Raw genomic sequence first — 19,303 nt, 5'->3', positions numbered from 1 at the left:
ACTGATTCAATCCTCTTCATAAATTGATACTGTACTTTATTGTCTTCATTAAAATTTCTAAGAGGGGGTGGGGGGGGGCAATTGTGATAGGGATACATGTACATGTAGGTAAAATTTTCATAACCTATGATTTTCAATTTTTCAGTTATTGAAATTGGCCTCAGGGTGTTGTATAAGTTACAGCTAAGTTGTTGCCAGAAAACTTGGCTTAAAAACTATTAAGTTTCGGAAATAACATACTTAAACAATTACATGTATTCAGAATTTTTGTAATTGAGCTCTTGAAAAATGTCAGCATGACGATTTTCGATTTTGTGTTCGCTGCTACATGTATCTTGTGATGAATTCTAATACTGTTTTGTTATCACCAAATATTCTATCATGTACACCTACACAAAAAATCCTAACTACGATACATTCATGTTCAAGACATTTGTCAAATTTATCTTGACAATATAGTAGTACTAGTACCCTTGCAATCACTGCACATGTACGACCAAGGAAATTCGAGTTATAAAAAATAACTACCGTCTCTACACTACAGTGGGCTAGGTGTAATCCACACTTTTATAAATGCTATACACAATTTGATCACAGCCAATAATTAATATTGTAAAAGACAATAATTATAATATTACGTACCTTGTTATCCATCTTCATTAGTCAACCGTACATCACGCCGCCCTGTACAATAATGGCGCCCAGACGGGTCAACGCAATCAGCTGACTCCGGTATAAATAACGCCGAATTATGATTTTTCCACAAAATATAATCATTTGAAATATCATTTCGTATTTTAATCATATCGTAAGGAATTTTACAGACATGTAAAGGTGAATTCCTTGCCAATAATAATAATATTAGTTGTAGCGTATCTTTTTGTGAAAAACGAATCCGTAAAATTAGTAAACCAGCATAATCCTGGTTTTAAGTAGGTCAATGCTGGTTTTTAAGTAGGTCAATGCTAGTTCTATCCTTTGCTTGCTGATGCTGATCCAAGTAATGCTGTTTTTTTAAATGCTGATGCTGATGCTAGTTCTATCCTGATCCTACTTATGCTGATTTTGATGCTGGTTTTTGTAACAAAATTAGTTCCCTGCACTGTAACAGAGCGAATTTTCGCGAGCGCTACCCAAAATTCTTTACACCTCAAAGTTGACCTCTATAGAATGGTTGCGAGGGCTTGCTCTGTTGAGCATGCCTTACTTGTCTTGAGTTTGTCAGTTGCTGGGTTTCCTATCTTGTATGCATTTATTAAAGTTTGCTTTCTTAAAAAATATTGCACCTAAGTTATATCAGATCTTTTGATTCTGGTCATAAATTCATCACTTTTGTCACAATACAATTGCAGAAGTACGTGTAATCTGAATTATCGCTATAGGACTGTTGCTTTTAATTCTAAATGATTTATGTGAATAAGAACTCATCAATACAACAACAATTTAAACACAATGTAGTGTATCAGAAATCATGTGTCAACAATCAAAATTTGTTGCATACAACTAATTTCTAGTCGGAACACGAGCTGCAATTTGTTCCTCGAGATTAATTGCATGATTTGAAATGAAGCTTGTTAATATGCCATATTAATATCCTTTAATAATCATTATTACATTTTGCGTTTTATTCTTTTAAACTCTTTAAATGTCCTAAAAGTTTGATAAACTTTTAATTAAAAGACCTACATTTAAATGGCACAAATGTTCCGTAATGTTATCTCTTACTGATGGGTATGAAATAACAACAAGCATTGAACATTGTTAAAAGCACAAATATTTTTGTGTTCTCCTACACCAATCGCTAAAGAATTGCAGAAACTTCTTCGCTTCACTTCCTGGTTCCGGTTTACCATAGATCTTGACAGGATTGTTTGCACAAATTTGACGAGACTTTTAACTCTGATAATAACAAAATGTAGAGTGGAAAGAAAATAATAAATGTTATCTTAAGAACCTTGGTTTAAATTTTAATGTTGAATTTACTTTATTTTTTTTCCTCTTCTCTCATTTTGGCCACTTTGTAAAAGTTTACTTTAAGCTGGTATGATTGATTAATTGTATATTGTTTAACGTCCCTCTCGAGAATTTTTCACTCATATGGAGATGTTCCCGTATGCCGGTGAAGGGCTTCAAATTTTGACCTTTAATCGGCACTCAGGGCCATTGAGCAGTGAGGGATCTTTATCGTGCCAACGCCTGCCGCTGACACGGGGCCTCGGTTTTTAAGGTCTCATCCGAAGGACCAGCAACTTTCACCTCAAAGTGCCGAGCGCATTGCGAAGGAACATTTGTTACCCATTTTATCGGCTGGGTCAGTCGCGGCCGAGATACGAACTCACGACCTCTCGATCACGGAGCAAACGCTTTACCGACTAAGCTACCGTGAACGGTATATAAGCTGGTATGAATGTTTGAGATATATTAATAAGAGTATATGTATACGTAAAGGAGTTATTTTAAGGGTTTCATTCAAGGCATTTTTGTTGTTTATAGCTTGTTTTAAGTTCGTAGCAAAACGCCATTTTATAGCAGAATGATCTTAAATGTACGTCGTACGATTTCACAACTATTTCTAAAAATAGGAATTTTTGCAGCGACTTTCCAAACAGTCGTTTAATCTGCTCTCACACTGAAAAAAAAAACTACGCCTGCAGGAAGTTAAAAACTGTTTTTGTCCCAGAGCCTTCATTAATATTTTGACTTTATACTGAAAACTTCTAAAGCTCACGCCAATCTATTATATACTAAATTTCAAACACAGTGACGTATTAGAAACACTAGACGCGTAGGATACATCACCCACCTGATTCTATTTGGCTCTGTCTTTCTTTAAAATATTGTCACCGTTCACGGTAGCTCGGTCGGCAAAGCGCATGCGCCTTTTTTGAGAGGTCGTGAGTCGAATCTCGGCGGCGCTTGGTCTAAGTCGATAAAAAATGGTAAGCAACTGTTCTAATCATCGGGCGTTCGGCACTATAAGTGAAAGTTGCGGATCCTTCGGATGAGATCTTATAAACTGAGGCCCCGTTTCACTGCAGACGTCCGTGCGATAAAGATCCCTCACTGCTCAATGCTCCTGAGTGCCGAGTAACGTTCAAGGTTCGAAACCCTTTACCGGTATATGCTGACGTCCCTATATGAGTGAAAAATTCTCAAATGTGACTTAAAACAACATATAATCAATCATCATGAAAAGATTGTCTGGACACATGACACATGGACACATGGTAACATTTTTATTCAATTTATTATTGTTTTTAAAACCACATTATTGAGTATGTCCCTCGTATTCTGAAATATTGCATAATTATCCTATGATTCTATGGACAGGGTGTTTCTTACTATAATACTTTTTTGTTAGGGTTGTGCTCTTAAAACTCTTTCTTTAACCCATAATTTAGCTGCTTTGGGCACGTGCATTCTCTTGTAAATATTATGGGAGGGGGTCTAAAGCAATGCATTCAGGTTTCATTTACTGTTTATATACCAGACAAAATCAATCGCGTTTCAAAGATACAGATTTAAAACAATAATCGATTTATTTCTGGATCTGAATTAAATATAAGTAGCAGTTTAAAGTCAATTTAACCATAGAAACGTGCACGTGGCGATGATATATAAGTTTTAAATCGATGAAAATTTGAATTTGACAATGTAAATCTACACTTAATCTCGTTTTTTTTTTAGGTCAGATACCCCATATATAGCTTTAACAAGTTTTACAGTACCTTTATATAGTTAGTGAAGCTTCAAACCTCATCTCTGATTTACGATTTACTATTGACTACTACATGAATTTACTTTCTTTACCATTCATTTTTTATACAGATTCTCCAATATCCTTGTTTTCCAGCTTTTCACATTGAAGCTAAATGATGAAATGTCGTCACATAAACGGTTATCAATTTATTAAAGATTTAATCATGAAAGAAAGCCATGGTAAATGTCATATTAAGTTTTCTATGATGTATTTCATGTTGTTCAGAATAGAATTTATTAAAACACACGGCAAAAATACATTTTTTTCACAATAATATAAACTTTGACCACACATTAAAGTAAGTTAATTTTGATATTAAGATAAAATCATTTAATATTTAAAGTATAGATTATGCTTTAAAAATTTTGTTTAAGCGTGGTCATTGAATGTTTTGAAAATGAATGTAAACGCCAGCCCTAAAACCATGACCAGCAGATTAAAAATGAGGCCAGCTGCACCTAAAAAGAAGAAAAAATAGATGCAATTTTAGAACCAAGATGCATGTACGAGTAATTGAAAAGTTTAAAACATTGTAAATAAAAAATTCAATTTCTAGAATATATTTTTTTAGAATAATAATTCCTTCGTTATAATTTATTTTATAAATATTAATATTATTATAATTTCTTTTATTTCATATAGCATATAATTATTATATATTGTAAAAGCACAGATATTCGTGGAGGATTAATTTTTTTTTTGTTAATAGTTATCAACGGAATTAAATCTCACACGAAATTTTTATATGACGATATATTTTATTGAATAAGGTTACTTTCAAAACAACGAAAATAAATGCCCATGAATCTATTTAAGATTACCCCATAAAAATTTGTACTTCTACAGTAGTTAATATTTTGCTATCACTTTCTTTTGGCAAGCTAACGTATTTAATGATACTCACCACACCCATATTGGTTGAGGGCTTGCCTTGCTAGGTCGACGTATTGTTTTGCATAGTTAATTGTTGAGTCCTGTGAGCCACAGGCCGACAGTACATTGTCTAGACAGTTCAGATACTGATGAGCTGCACTAAACAACAAAGAGTTATCAAAATCATAAAGGGTTCACTCTCGAGGCGTCTTAAGGAAGAATGCCTTACCAGAATTTTATTTTAATATATTTTTAAGATATATTACTTTTCACTAAGGTTTCCACTTTAAAAGAACGGTATAAGCTCTTAATTATTTTGCATGATGTTTTAAATAAAACAACAAAAAAAAATTCATTTGCAAATTAGATGACAATACACCATAAATTACAATTTTGGAATCATCTTTAGCATTTGTACAAAGAGCCAAGAGAGAATTGCAGAATAAGGATTCTATCTTATTTTGCAAATATCAAATTTATTTTTAGAATGAACTCGATTACGTGAATATTATTTATAAATCTAAATGCATCGATCGTAGTATGTAGTGAAAACATGCTCTATCTATTTTGAGACGCCAAAAAAAATCGTGTGAACACGAAATGAAGTTAGCGCATTACATGCATTCTTAAATTTAACAATTTTTTTCTAATATAGAGTAGCTGATAGGATGCAAGGAAACGTTACAATATTTGTCTGATTTTTTTCCCCATCTCATATAGGGTGTCAGCCGTATAGATTTTTAGTGGACCTAAATTAGCTAGAGTTATTGCACGTTGGCCACCACATTGGAGGTCAACATGCCCTAATTCCTTCATTATTCAAAACTCTTTAACGTTTTATACTGGTCATTGAGGCGTAGGCAACATTTTTTTCGTAAAAATTAAAAAAATATTAAAGCCTCTTTTATATAATACCTTTTATTTTTCCCAAAATATTTCTATTGCATCCTCTTAAATTGGGTGATATAAACAGGGAAAATTACCTTATTGACAACAAAGATGGCGTCCAAGGGAAATAACTCAGAGAAAAAATACGTCATATGAAAATTATCTGTTGTAATGGTAATATGGTTTTTCGAAATTGATTTCGATCAGATATGCCAATCAACAATCAAAACAAAATTATAATAACCTGCAAAGTTTTCCATAATCACCAGCAGCAGCAGAAGCAGCATTAGTGTAGGTTGAGACACACGCTAGGACTGCACTGTCGGAACACGTCTGTGCAGAAATTCCTAAGAATGAAAAAGATAGTATTTATAGTTTTCTTTTCTTCTTTAATTTGAAATTAATTTAATGCTATTCTTTATAATCACTTAAAGGGGCATAGACACAGTTTCAACTGATTTTTTTTAATTGAATTTTAATTTTTACAATTTCTAGGTATAGCATCATCTAATGATCAGCCAAAATTTGAATATCATTTGTTTATTGACAAACGAGAAAGAGAACTTAAAGTTTATGTAAACATAAACAAAGCACGAGCCTTGCTTATGTTTACATCTAAAAAATATCATATTTATAACAAACAAAATTCAGCAAATCACTAGAAACTGACTAATTGAATTTTTAGAATTAACTTTTTTATTGAAATTATCTGCTTTGTACGAACATATATTAGTATATTAACATTATGTAAACAAAACATGACACGGACCATGTTTATATAATAAAGGTTTGGAGCTCTAAATCTGTCTTCTATCTCGACAACCGAAGTTCAAATTTTTGAAAATCATTAGTAAGACTAGTTAATAATTAGATAAAACTTGAAAAATAGATTTGCAAATTTTTAGCTTAAATTGTGTCCATGCCTCTTTAAGGACAGATCATACTAACAAACAATAGACGCCTTGATTGTTATATATTTTTTCCGTCCAATTCCATTGAAAATTATGCAAATAATATACTAGTATTTCTAGAATATAAAGAAATTGTAAACCTTCTATTATGTTCAAAATTCTGCCTCTCTGAAACCATCTTTATCAATCTATACAAATATTTTTCACTTAAAATCCCATTTTTAGTGAAAATTTGAATTAAAAAATAAAAACTACGCGATGAAACTTATTCTTTTACTCATTATAACATGACTCAAGTTGTTATTTTCATTTTTTTTTTTACAAAAGTTCGTTCGATCATCTGTCTTTACACAGATTTTCATTTTTTCATCTGCACAATATTGCATTGTTTGAAAAAATATAGTAACTTAATATATTTTGGTATAAAATAAATTTCACCTTGGATGTATACGGTTAATGAAATTAAACAGAAAATAAGACCAATGGTGGAGAGCTTCTGATTTTTCATATCTTCTGTTTCTGAAAATATGAATATATATTTGATTGGGCATAATGCATAAAATGAATTCATAAGCAAATAAAAAAGAATTGGAGGAAGACTTTTTTGACCTAAAAAGTGATGTACATGGAGATGATTTCAAATTAAATTTTTGATAAATGGCAGTATGTCAGGAGCACACGGCGGGTGAGACCGGTAGGCAGGGGATGTTCACTTCTCTTAGGCATCTGATCCCACCTCTAATGTTTTGGAGGTCCATGTTTGCTTCGCTCCTGTTTTGTTTTGTATATAGTCTATTTATATTCCCAATATAATCTATACAAGTGCAAACAGTTCATAACAAGACAAATTCATCGGTTTTGAGGCCGCTGACATCAAACACAACGACAGTCGCACATGATTTACATGCAAATAGGTCTTCTTAGCACAGACATAAAGACAGCTGCACGGGATTTACATGCAAATAGGTCTTCTTAGCGACAGACATACAGACAGCTGCACGGGATTTACATGCAGGTCTTATTAGCGACAGACATACAGACAGCTGCACGGGATTTACATGCAAATAGACCTCCTTGGGAAGTGTAAGAAATAAAGGCAGCAGCACGAGATCTGCATGAAAATAGGCCTCCGTAGCGTCAGACACAAAGATAACCGCATGAGATTTACATGCAAATAAGCCTCCTTAGCGTCAGTCACAAAGACAGTCGCACAAGATTTACATGGAAATAGGTCTATTTAATTAGGAACCTGCTCCGATTATCTTTTCTTTAGAGGGCGCCACAGGCAAACACGGTCCTGTATCGGAACACCCTCGCGCCTTATCAGTAGTTACCGATCGAAGAAAAACGTAAACAATCTGCTGTCAAACACATGCTCGTAAAACATGCCTGAAACTTGTTGTTGTGTGCCGAATTGTAGTAATCGGGGTGGCCATATATTTCCAACAGATCCGTTAAGAAGAAAAGCATGGATACACGCAATAAAACGTGGTGAAACTCGTTTTCAAAGCTGGACTCCGTCAACTCATGCTGTTGTTTGCAGAGCACATTTTAAATCAGACGACTATTTGACTGAAACCCAGCATGGTAACAATATTTATTTATTTATTTTGAAATCTTTGATAAGCATGTGCAAAGTAATGTTAATAGATTTTATTCTGAGCAATGTTTATGCCTTATTTGCTTAGATGAAATGCACTAAAATATCGAATCCCTTGTTTACCTCTCATACGAAGTAATCTGATAACGTTACAGACACTGCCACATGCAGACTCCCCACTGACAACTTCAATTACTGGTCATTTATTACAAACGCATTATCTTTTAACAATATAAACACAAGGCATGTCTAAAAGAACACATGCTGTTGCCTGATAATTTATGCATATCTACCAGTACAAGATACTGTGTTTTGACATTGATGTCTAATTAGCACCCTGCTTAAAAACAAATTTGACCTGTTTAGTTGAATTAATAAACACATGGGCATGTTTTGTAACATCAATTTTATAACAATAATACTTGTAATAATAAAAATATTTTAGTAAATTTATATTTGTTTTATTTGCTTTAAAAAGTTAGTTCAAATTATAAATTAATTATTTAATAAATAATCTAGTACTATGAACAAGTATTGATATATTAAATAATTTAATTCTTAGGAACTACTCCTTTAAGTAAAAGATTGAAGAAAACTGCAGTGCCAAGCATTTTTCCCTGGGTAGAGCCAAGTCCACATTCACATGAACGAGCCGACAGAGCCAAGTCCAGAGGCATCAAACGAAAACTAGCAGAAGAATTTTCTGCTTCGTCTTCCATAGATGAATTCATCTATACATCAGCTGATGATCTGCAAGTATCCGAGGAAATTGTATCTAACTCTACCCAAATTTTGGCTGAAGAAATTCAAGTCACTGTTCAGAAATCTGACGTTAAATTTTTTGATGTACAGACACAAACTCCTCGGTATCCCCCAATGAGTATTGAAAACTTTACAAATGATGATGCCGGAGTAAATTTCTATACTGGATTGGAAACTCTAACTAAATTTTATTTTGTTTTAAGAACCTTAGGACCCGCAGCTCACTGTTTGAATTATATTTATCATAAGGTTTCAAACATAAGTGTTCCTGACCAATTTTTCTTAGTCCTCTGCAAGTTACGGCGCCATACGACCAATTTTGAACTTTCAAGATTATTTGGAGTTTCCGAAAAGACTGTATCAAATATATTTTTTACATGGATTTTATTCATGAGTAAGCAATGGCAGGAAATCGACATTTGGCCTACAAAGTATCTTGTAAAATATTACTGTCCATCAGATTTTAAAACAAAATTTCCAAATACTAGAGTGATAATAGATGGCACAGAGTGTCCAATTAAAAGACCAAAGTTACCAAAGCCACAGCAAGCAACGTATTCTACCTATAAAAACCGTAACACGGTAAAAGTTCTTGTAGGAGCGACACCAGGTGGATTAACATCTTATATTTCTACAGCTTATGGGGGATCCACAAGTGACCGTCAAATAGTTGAAAGAAGTAGGCTGTTAGAAATGTGCAATTCTGGAGATTCAATAATGGCGGACAAAGGTTTCAATGTGCAGGATATGTTTGTACACAGGAATATTCAAATAAATACACCAACATTTTTCAAAAAGAAAAACAGAATGTCATGTGCTACTGTGATTGAGGACCGAAAAATATCCAGCAAACGTGTGCACATTGAGAGGATCATTGGACTTGCAAAAACATTCAAAATTCTGACTGAGCGTATGAATAGTTCTGAAACAAAACTTTCTTCAGAAATAATCTATGTTTGTTTCATGTTGTGTAATTTTAAGAATTGCATAGTGCCATCTTATGCATAACTTGGTATTAAAAATGACATAATAAGAGAAAAAAGTCTTTATTTCATTTTTCTTTATTGCAACTACATTTTCCATCATATGTCTTGAAAAAAGTTTTTTCCAATAGAGCAGACTTAAAAAAATCTTCATAGAATTCATTCAATTTTTTCTTCATCTCATCAATAAATTTATCATCCCTTTCTATTGCAAAGAACAAAAAGTCATTGAAAGTATACACAACAAATATACACTCATTTTTCTCTGCACAGTAAAGTTGTCCTTGGACCTGATAGTAATAGTCATGGGTTTTATTCAAATAAAATTTACTTCCAGACTGCTTGATATAAGGAACTGTTTTTGAGGAAATAAAACTGTTTCTTGCCACATATGGACACTTAACTTCAATCAAGGTGTCATCGTCAATAATACCATCTGGGGTTGCTGCTAAATGAGGGGAGTCCAGACTGACACAAATTCCACTATTGTAAACTGTGCGTCCCGAAATTTCCTGGTACTTCTTCACAGCTTCTTTTTCGTATTTTCTTCCATGAAGAATAGGTTTAGCATTAATTTTTTGTGCCTTTGTTGTTAAAAAGTCAGCAAGTTTCACCTTATCTGTTCGATCAGTTGCTTTACATATTCTCCCGAATACCGAAGAATGAAGACGTTTGCAACGTTCCTCAAACCAAAGGTCGTTGGCCGCTTGTGTAGCTGTTTTTATCATAACTTGACGTGCATTCTCCTCTGAAATTTCTGATACATTTAAAAGTTTCAAATGATTTTCACTAAACGTGTCTTTTAGATAGTCATGGTCCAGGTTGTAAGCTTTCATGTTTACAGGCTCATACAGCTGAAAAATTGGAGTCTTACTAATACCTGGGTAATTCAAGCACACATTTCTAAAGTAAGACTGGTATCCCGGATTGCCTCTAAATTCAACTGGACGAGGGTCATAGTCATTATTGCATACTTCGTCACAGCCTGGCATGTCCAACTGTCTTGCTTTCATAGGGCTTCCTTTATGGGGCTTAGCACGATGAAAAGTTTGTAACCTCTGTGTGCAGGTGAGTTCTGTTTTGTATGTCCCATGCTTAACAAAATCTGCACATGAAAAAAGTACAGCACAGACATGCTTGCAATGTGCATCGGGTCCCATGCCTGCCGCACATTCACATTGAGACTCTATAACACTTCTGTCTTTTCCTATCATAATGTCAACAACATATTTCACAGACTTCATCATTGAAGCTTTTACACTACTTCTAACGAACCAATTTGAATCATGAAATGTCACCCTCACATACTGGATAAACCCATCGTTGTACATATCCCTTCCTTTCTTATCAGTTGTCTTATTAAACTTCGACAAGAAAGTGGAAATTTCTGCCTCTGTGCAACCTGGAAAGGTCTTGTCACCATGAAGGTCCTTGTAGAGTTGTGGATCTGGCGTCATCATCATAAATTCAGGTCCATAAACATCGGTCTTAGCACAATGTGCATTTCTTCTGTAGGCTTCAAGTCTGCAATAAAATAAGCATATTTAATTCTTTTTCATGTATATTTTGAGTGAAACATAGCTGCAACAATCAGGAAATAATAATACTGCTTCATAATAAAAATGTAGAGAAGTATTCTTATTTTACTGCAAGCACCAAGCAATATGAGATCGATGTTAGAATTACCGAGGAAATTCAAGTTAAAAATCTAACACGCTAAAGTTGCAGATTATTTAAGAATTAGTTTCTTAAACGAGGTAATTCTGATATTTACTGTCAATTTGACTTAATGTTAATCTTTTACACACCATTGATAATTATTTACTGTGTTATTAATAATGTTTACTTGGATTTGCATGAAAACATCGTATGTTTATTTACCTCTCCACAAGTTCCCACTTCCTTCCTGATTTCTTTGCTCCAAACTTTTCTAACTCGTTCTTAAGTTCAGGTATAGTCATATCACCACAATTAGATGCCATAGTAAATTAAGGATTGTAACTAAAACGTGTGTGCTTTCCGATATCGTATTCGAGAATGGATGCTGATTATCCATCTTCACAGGTTTTATCACTTTTGTAATGGACCGCATTTTCCTGTGGCGCCCCCTACCGATACAAGATAAGATAACCGACTCCGGTTCCCCATTAGTGTCAGACATAAAGACAACCACACAAAGGTTCATTCTCTATAAGGCTTTTATCGGCCTACAATGACTCCAAAATTTCAAAATATATTTTTTCCTTTGAAAACTGCATGAATCATCGAATAAAAGATTAGATTGAATGTCAAAACTTGTTTGGTCACTGACCCTGTAGTATTTTTTATGATATGGGTTCTCAAAGTGATGTACCATCGCTCCGTATTAACATTAGCGCAATGGGAAAACATGAGAGGGTTGGTGTGTTTGACAACTCCTACACATGTCATAACTACCTTTAACCAACACCAAAATTTGAATATAAACTTCTTAAAGCTATAATAAGTCACCAGAAAAACATGATCTTGGTTAAAGGTGGTTATGACATCATGATAAATAAGAACTTTAGTCTTGTTTTTAGTAATATTTAGAGAAAATGTATCTACTCATTTTTGATGCTTTCAACCTATGTAGATTTTTTATCTTGTTAATTTTTATTTAGAGTGATATTTTTATGGTTACAATCAGATTTATAAGAAGCCATGTAATTTTCATCGGGAAAATATTGAGTTTTTATGTTAGAAATATTTAATCAAAGGCCTGAAAGGACTTGGGGCATAAAATAAATCCTTGCTTTAGTTATAGTGATTAAATTATTAATTAGGAGTGAGGTAATACGTATTTATGTGTTTTTTAAGCATTATATGACGCAAATTTTATTGTTTAACTTCCCTGTATTATCTTTTGATATATTTTTTTCAAAAGTACATCCGTTTCTTCTTGATTTTGATGTTGTACAAAGACGCTAAGTAAATTTATATTATCTGTGTTATTTGTTTAAAAACGGTTACTGGCATGGAAAATATCTTTCATAATGGGGGTTCTCGTCCCAACCTGTCAGAGAGACGCTCATATTTTCTCCGTATGAGTGAGGCAGGGTCGAAGTGATGTACGTTATCTGGATGCTGAGGTGAACTTCATCTGCGGATTTGGGGAGCCAACACGCATCTTTGGTAGCATTACAAGCTTCGAGAACTGCGACTCTGGCTTAGCAAACCAGAAGTCAGGGGAATACTTCTTGGTTGGAAGTTGCAGAAATCTGCTTGATCGTAGACATACTGAAGCTCTCTAAATGGGTAGTGGAAGGAGCTGTTGAAAATCTTGCGGGTTTCTATGGAGTGCCGGTGAGCGGGAGGGACAGTGTCCTGGCTTTTATTGCCTCAGCCGTGCTGAGAACGCAATCCGGACCTGAGTAGGGGCAAATACCCTTTTTCATACTTATGGAATCCTGTAAAGTTCAGCAATACCTCATCTGTTGCATTTGCAACCAACGACTACGTAGTTCATCAGGTTCAAGATATATCAAAGAGACTACCAACAAAGAACTCTATGATTACATCACATCAAGACAGAACAAGAATGAAAGTGAAGAAAATGATACTGACGCGGAGAAAGGACAGGCTTCTTCATCCTTTGGTAGTCCAAAGGTTATCAAGTTAGAAGTCCCTCGTAGTATGTCTTCACATGCAAAGTGTCAATTTTGTAATAAACGAGAAAATCTCGTTGTGATAAATGAAGACATGAGGACCATGTTTTTCATAGAAACTGGTACAATCATACCAGAGGGTACAAGGTGTTGCCAGAAACATTTGAGTGAGGGTAGGTTAAAAGATGAATGCAAACAAATGCTCTCGAAGGTGACAGATCATACCATGTTCAACAGAACAGATCTTATGACTTTGCTGTACAATGTTCGCATGAATGTACTGAACAAGCCGAAGGGAATCGACTTTGATAACCCTCTTGGTCTATCAGACACCGATTATGTCCATTTCACAGGTCTCACTTAACAGCAATTTGACAACTTGGTAACATACCTTCCATCACTGAGAAACACATCAGTCAGATCAGCTAGAACATGTTTATGGCTTCTGTTGACAAAACTGCATACAGGGGTGTCCCTTAAAGTGATGAGCAGTATGTTCCAGATACCTAATGTACAGTACATATCAAAAGCAATCCACAGTGCAAGGGCTGTGCTAATGAAAGAATTTGTTCCTCAGTATCTGGGCACTCAGCATGTTTCTAGGGACGAATTTATTAGGGAACACACTAATCCTTTCGTAAAGCAATTATTTGCAGATGGTGAAGATGTCGCAGCCCTTGTTGTAGATGGTACATACATTGAAAAAAGTTCAAACGAGCGCCGAACATATAGTGCTTACAAAAATCGACCGCTCCTGAAGCCAATGATGATAGTGGGTACAGATGGTTACATACTAGATGCTATTGGTTCTTACTTAGCAGATGGACGCAATAATGATGCTTCGATTTTAACCAGTATAATGAAGAATGATACCGAACGATTGAAATCTTGGCTTTCAGATGGAGATATATTCGTTCTGGACAGAGGATTTAGAGATTGCAGAGATTTTTTACAACAAATGGGGTTTCGAACACAGATGCCGTGCTACTTAGAAAAAGGGAAAAAACAGCACTCTACTGAAGAGGCAAACGAGTCCAGAATGGTAACAAAGGTACATTGTTGAGTCAGTGAATGGAAGGATGAAGCGATGGAAAGCTTTGGGTCAAGTGATGCCAAATACACAGATAAAATTTGTCGGTGATTATGTACGTATTGTATGTGCATTGTGCAATAAGTACAGACCTCCGATGAGAAATTCTGAATTTGAGGACACTGAGCTGGCAATTCGAATGTCATTCCGATCAAAGACAACTAATGAATTACAAAAACGGGTGGAACATGAAAAGCTTGCAGCTAAAAGAAGTGTATGGGAGTCAGTTGATGGTTTTGATATGGAGGATTTTCCCCCTCTTTCAGAGAATGATCTTAGAGATATCACCGTTGGGGTATATCAAATAAAGCAGGCAAAGGCTTATACAATAGAACATTTATCACCTGAAGGGAAATATGAATTATTTGTACACAAACAAGAGGATGGACTATTGAAGGCCAAGTTACAATCAAGACATAGTTCCTCAAAAACTTACATACCATGGATATCGTATTATTGCGAGAAAAGAAATCCAATAACAGGCTGGTATTGTCAGTGTAAACCAGGAGCTCGCACATTAGGCTGCTGTGCACATATTGCCGCTGTGCTGTGGTATTTGTCCTTCCAGCGACATCAAGATAGTAAGTTGGTACCACGACCCCTTTTTGACTATACAAAAGACGCGGCAGATTGTGACTGGTTGTCTGAAGATGATCCAGAGTAAATGTATGTTTAGTTAAATTTAAATCCTGAAATACAGAAGTTTTCGTTCTGTTGTTAATTATAAACCTAAATTTATATATATTTATTCGATACGTGATTTTAATTCGTTTTCAGGAATTTTTAATACCCCCTTTAATACGTACACTTAAGGCCATCAGCACTTCCTATTCATGATTATTTATATGATACCTGTCAACTATATGAGAAATAATTTTAAAAAAATATTTTTACGCATTTATTTTTATTCATTTAAGTATTTTAATAGCAGTATTTTTAACAATAATCGCTCATTTGTTTGATCTAAATACAAACTGTGATGCGGGTTTTCTTGGCTAAACCACATTATTACAGGTTATTCGATACCGTATTTTTAATACGGGATCTTATATGAAATATAGGTAAAATATGTAAATTAATGACACACAATAACAATTGATTCAAAAATAAAGTATTTTTGCCAAGTAAATGATAATGAGAGATTTACTTTTGTCATAAGGTGAGCATTTTCTAAAGATTTAAAGTCAAAATATGCAAATTGTTAATGGACAACAATCTGCATCACGTTGCATTAATTTCAACATTATTTTGTACATTTTTTAAATTTAAAATTCAAATACAATATATTTACGTTATATTCATATGACTTATTCTACATTATCTCAAAATATATGCATAAAAATAAAGTTTAAATAGACATACCCTCAATATTTTTATGCTTGGTCGCCATTTTTTATTTGTGGATCTCGTGACTCACATGATCGGTGTTGGGAAAATAGTATCAAAATCATATAATAGAAGGATTATAATAACATAATAACACATTTTTAGATAATTTCATCGTAGGCCGGAAAACGGCCTTATAGAGAATGAACCTTTAAATGCATTTGGCTATCGTAGCGACAGACACATAGCATGGACACATGGACAGCCGCACGAAATAAATATGCAAATAGGCCTCTTAAGCGTCAGACACAAAGGAAGTCGCAGAAGATTTACATGCCAAAAGGCCTTCTAAGCATCACACACAAGAACAGTCGCACGAGATTTACATGCATGTAAGGCATTATATGTGTATGAATAAATTAATATAATACATTTACTCATGTGACATTTCACAGTTTGATACGCTTACTCTATTCATTGAATATTTCACTGCGAATTTGTGCATCAACAAGTCTCCATCCCCTTTATTTTGAGATTTTCCAGCTTCTGGTCTACGGTCATTATTGCTTCTGATACGCAAGAACCTGTTGAGGCGTATTGTAGTGAATTTATGCTTTAACAAGTCTCAATCGCCTTAATTTTGAGATTTTCCAGCTCTAGCTTTGGAAATGCGTACTTAAGTCATTTTCAGGAAGCTTTAGTTTCGCTAAGGGAATTCAAAACGAAAGGGGAATTTATTTTTCGGAATATTGCAGTATTACTTATGATGAACAGTTAAAACCCCTTAAAACTCCATAATATTGCCAAATGTTTTGTTAAACATGCATTTTGTATTCAAGGTCAAGAAGTCAAAATGCTGGTACCCAAGAAAGGTCTTGTACACCTTTGAAATGTGAAAGCCGTTATAATATGTGTACATGTAGCTTCTGTAGATAAATAGAGCCTCAGAAACAAGACACACAGGCTGACGGACGGGCAGGACAAACACTACATGTACATACCCCCGAATATTTGATTACGGGAGCATTATAAAACAGTATGCAACTAAAATGAATTTTCTTTCAAAAAATGTTCTACATTGTAGTTAAATGTACTCGTAAAATACAACTACCAAACCGAAAAAACCATTGTTTTTATTGATACCATTCACAAATTTAACTCGATACCAGAAGCGTCTTTTTTATGCATATAATTTTTTGTGATGGTTTTTAATCAAATCAAATTTTCACAACTTTATATCATAAAAAAACTAAAAACGAACATAAGTCGAATCAAATTTTAAGAATTTCATAGGAAACTAAAAATGAACAAACCTCAAAGAAGTTTTCCAAGTGATGTATGAATACCGGTAGTCCAATGCACTGTCTTTTTATGATATCCCCTTCTTTTTTTCTAATTGTTATTTAAATGTAATAAAAAATTAAGCCGACTCTTATCATATTTCTTTGTATTATGCATTTGCAAAACTCCATGGGAAATACCCATTTCCAATACCTTTAATTTTGTACGCCCATTTGAATGCGGGTATCCACGCAATTTCCAAAACCGGATGTGTGTTCAACCAAGCGAACATTCGCGAGCGCTCCCCCTAATTCTTAATGCATGCTCCTTCATCAGAAATGGTTGAACCAACCTATTTTTTTCGAGTTTATAAGTCGTTCCAATCTTGGATAAAACTATTTTAGTTTCCTTCCTTCAAATATTTTACCAAAGTTATGCTTGTATCAGGAACGTTGATTCTGGTAATAAATTAATCAAGTTTCTTATAATGCAATTGCAGCAATAATCTGACTAATCTCTAATTGACTTTTGGTTTTAATTCTAAAGGATTTCTGTAAATAAGAACTCAATATAACAACAATTAAAAATCTTATATCAGTGTATCAGACATCATGTGTCAACAATCGAAAATTGTTGCATGCAACTTTTTTCTAGTCGGTACACAAGCTGCAATTTGTTCCTTGAGATTAATTGCATGATTTGAAATGAAGCCTGTACATAGGCCATAATTAAGCCCATTGTCATGCATTTTAAAATCTTTCAATGTCCTAAAATTTTGATAAATAATAAATATTTAATTTAAATACTAACATTTAAAAAGATACAAATGTTCCGTGATGTTATCTCTTACCGATGAGTATCAATTAACAACAAGCATTGCAAGCACAATCATCTTCAATGGTGTTATCCTCTACCAATCCTTAAATTAAAATTCCAGAATCTTCTGCGTACCAAAGAAAATACATCCTGGTTCGGTTTTCTATAAATCTTGATATGATTGTATTGCACAAATTTGACTAGCCTTTTAACTCTGATAATAACATAATATAGAGTGGAATGAAAATAAATATATGTAATCTTAAGAAACTGGGTTTAAATTTTAATGTTGAATTTACGTTATTTTTTCCTCTTTTCCCATTTTGCCCATGTTGTAAAAGTTTACTAAAAGCTGATATATACGAATGTTTTGATATTTGAATTTAAGTACATGTACACATAAAGTAAGTAGTTATATCTAGGGTTTCATTCAAGGCGTTTTTGTTGTTTATAGCTTGTTTTAAGTTCGTAGCAAAACATCATTTTATACCACAATAATCTTTAATTTACGTACAATTTAAAACACCTGTTTGTAGACAAAGGACTCAACCACAGTGACACATAAGAACACTAGAGGCGGAGACTACAACACTCACCTGATTCCCTTTGCTTCGGTTTATCTTTAAAATTTTGTCACTGTGCACGGTAGCACGGTCGGCAGAGCGCTTGCGCCGTTATTGGGAAGTCGTGAGTCAATCTCGGTGGTGCTTGACCTAAGTCGATAAAAAAAATGGGAAGCAACTGTCAGGCGCTCGGCACTTTAAGTGAAAGTTGCGGGTCCTTCGGATGAGATCTTATTAACCGAGGCCCCGTGAGACGGCAGACGTTCGTATGATAAAGATTCCTCACTGCTCAATGTTCCAGAGTGCCGAGTAAAGGTCAAAGTTTGAAGCACTTTTGAAAATTTGAATTTGAACGTAAATAACAAATATCATGTAAATCTATACTCAATTATAATCTCGTATTTTTTTTTCTTTTTCATCGCCATATATAGGAAAACAAGTTTTACAGCAGCTTTATATACTTAGTGAAGCCTCATTCCTGATTTCCGATTTACTACTGACTTAGTACATGCATTTACTTTCTTTACCATTCATTTTTAATACAGTAAACAAATCTCCAATATCCTTGTTTTCCAGCTTTTCACAGTGAAACTCAATGAAGAAACGTGGTTACATAAACGGTTATCAATTTATTAAAGATTCAATCATGAAAAAAAGCCACGGTTAAATCATATGTTTTATGTGTCATAGTGTTCAGAACAGAATTTATTGAACTGCCCTAGTAAAATCGACGAAAAGAAAATCTATAGACAATTTTTACTTTTTAAAGTTAACGAACAACAGAACTCACGGCAATTATACAGACAGGCAAACACTGGATATGA

At 34.1% G+C, this 19,303-nt stretch overlaps 2 protein-coding genes across 3 annotated transcripts; one reads left to right on the top strand and one right to left on the bottom strand.

The window, feature by feature from the left end:
* Positions 1 to 4,010: 4,010 nt before the first annotated feature.
* LOC134266431 (uncharacterized) lies at positions 4,011 to 18,013 on the bottom strand. 2 transcript variants are annotated; one of them, XM_062748673.1, is made up of 5 exons: positions 17,951 to 18,013; positions 6,871 to 6,951; positions 5,766 to 5,868; positions 4,665 to 4,792; positions 4,011 to 4,218 (listed from the first exon to the last, which is right to left on the bottom strand). In XM_062748673.1, exons 2-5 carry the CDS (start codon positions 6,938 to 6,940, stop codon positions 4,130 to 4,132), a joined length of 390 nt encoding a protein of 129 aa, XP_062604657.1. In that variant the 5' UTR covers positions 6,941 to 6,951; positions 17,951 to 18,013; the 3' UTR covers positions 4,011 to 4,129. The 2 variants fall into 2 exon arrangements, with proteins under 2 accessions (XP_062604657.1, XP_062604658.1); XM_062748674.1 differs by lacking the exon at positions 17,951 to 18,013 and adding an exon at positions 17,133 to 17,164.
* Positions 7,684 to 9,957, top strand: LOC134266432 (uncharacterized). Its single transcript, XM_062748675.1, has 2 exons — positions 7,684 to 8,019; positions 8,595 to 9,957. Exons 1-2 carry the CDS (start codon positions 7,818 to 7,820, stop codon positions 9,800 to 9,802), a joined length of 1,410 nt encoding a protein of 469 aa, XP_062604659.1. The 5' UTR covers positions 7,684 to 7,817; the 3' UTR covers positions 9,803 to 9,957.
* Positions 18,014 to 19,303: the final 1,290 nt, after the last annotated feature.

The sequence above is a fragment of the Saccostrea cucullata genome, unplaced genomic scaffold (assembly GCF_032062105.1).
Source record: "Saccostrea cucullata isolate Sc308-1 unplaced genomic scaffold, CSIRO_AGI_Scuc_v1 ctg10544, whole genome shotgun sequence".
Classification (NCBI taxonomy): Eukaryota; Metazoa; Mollusca; class Bivalvia; order Ostreida; family Ostreidae; genus Saccostrea; species Saccostrea cuccullata.
Note: the sequence above shows the minus strand (reverse complement) of the source record. Positions and strands in the feature narration are given on the sequence as shown.

Coding starts and splice junctions, on each gene's coding strand:
- LOC134266431 (XM_062748673.1), bottom strand. CDS start 6,940: ATGAAAAATCAGAAGCTCTCCACCATTGGTCTTATTTTCTGTTTAATT. Junction 5,869..6,870: donor ATTAACCGTATACATCCAAG/GTGAAATTTATT, acceptor TTTCATTCTTAG/GAATTTCTGCACAGACGTGT. Junction 4,219..4,664: donor CCTCAACCAATATGGGTGTG/GTGAGTATCATT, acceptor TCTTCTTTTTAG/GTGCAGCTGGCCTCATTTTT.
- LOC134266432 (XM_062748675.1), top strand. CDS start 7,818: ATGCCTGAAACTTGTTGTTGTGTGCCGAATTGTAGTAATCGGGGTGGC. Junction 8,020..8,594: donor TTTGACTGAAACCCAGCATG/GTAACAATATTT, acceptor TTTAATTCTTAG/GAACTACTCCTTTAAGTAAA.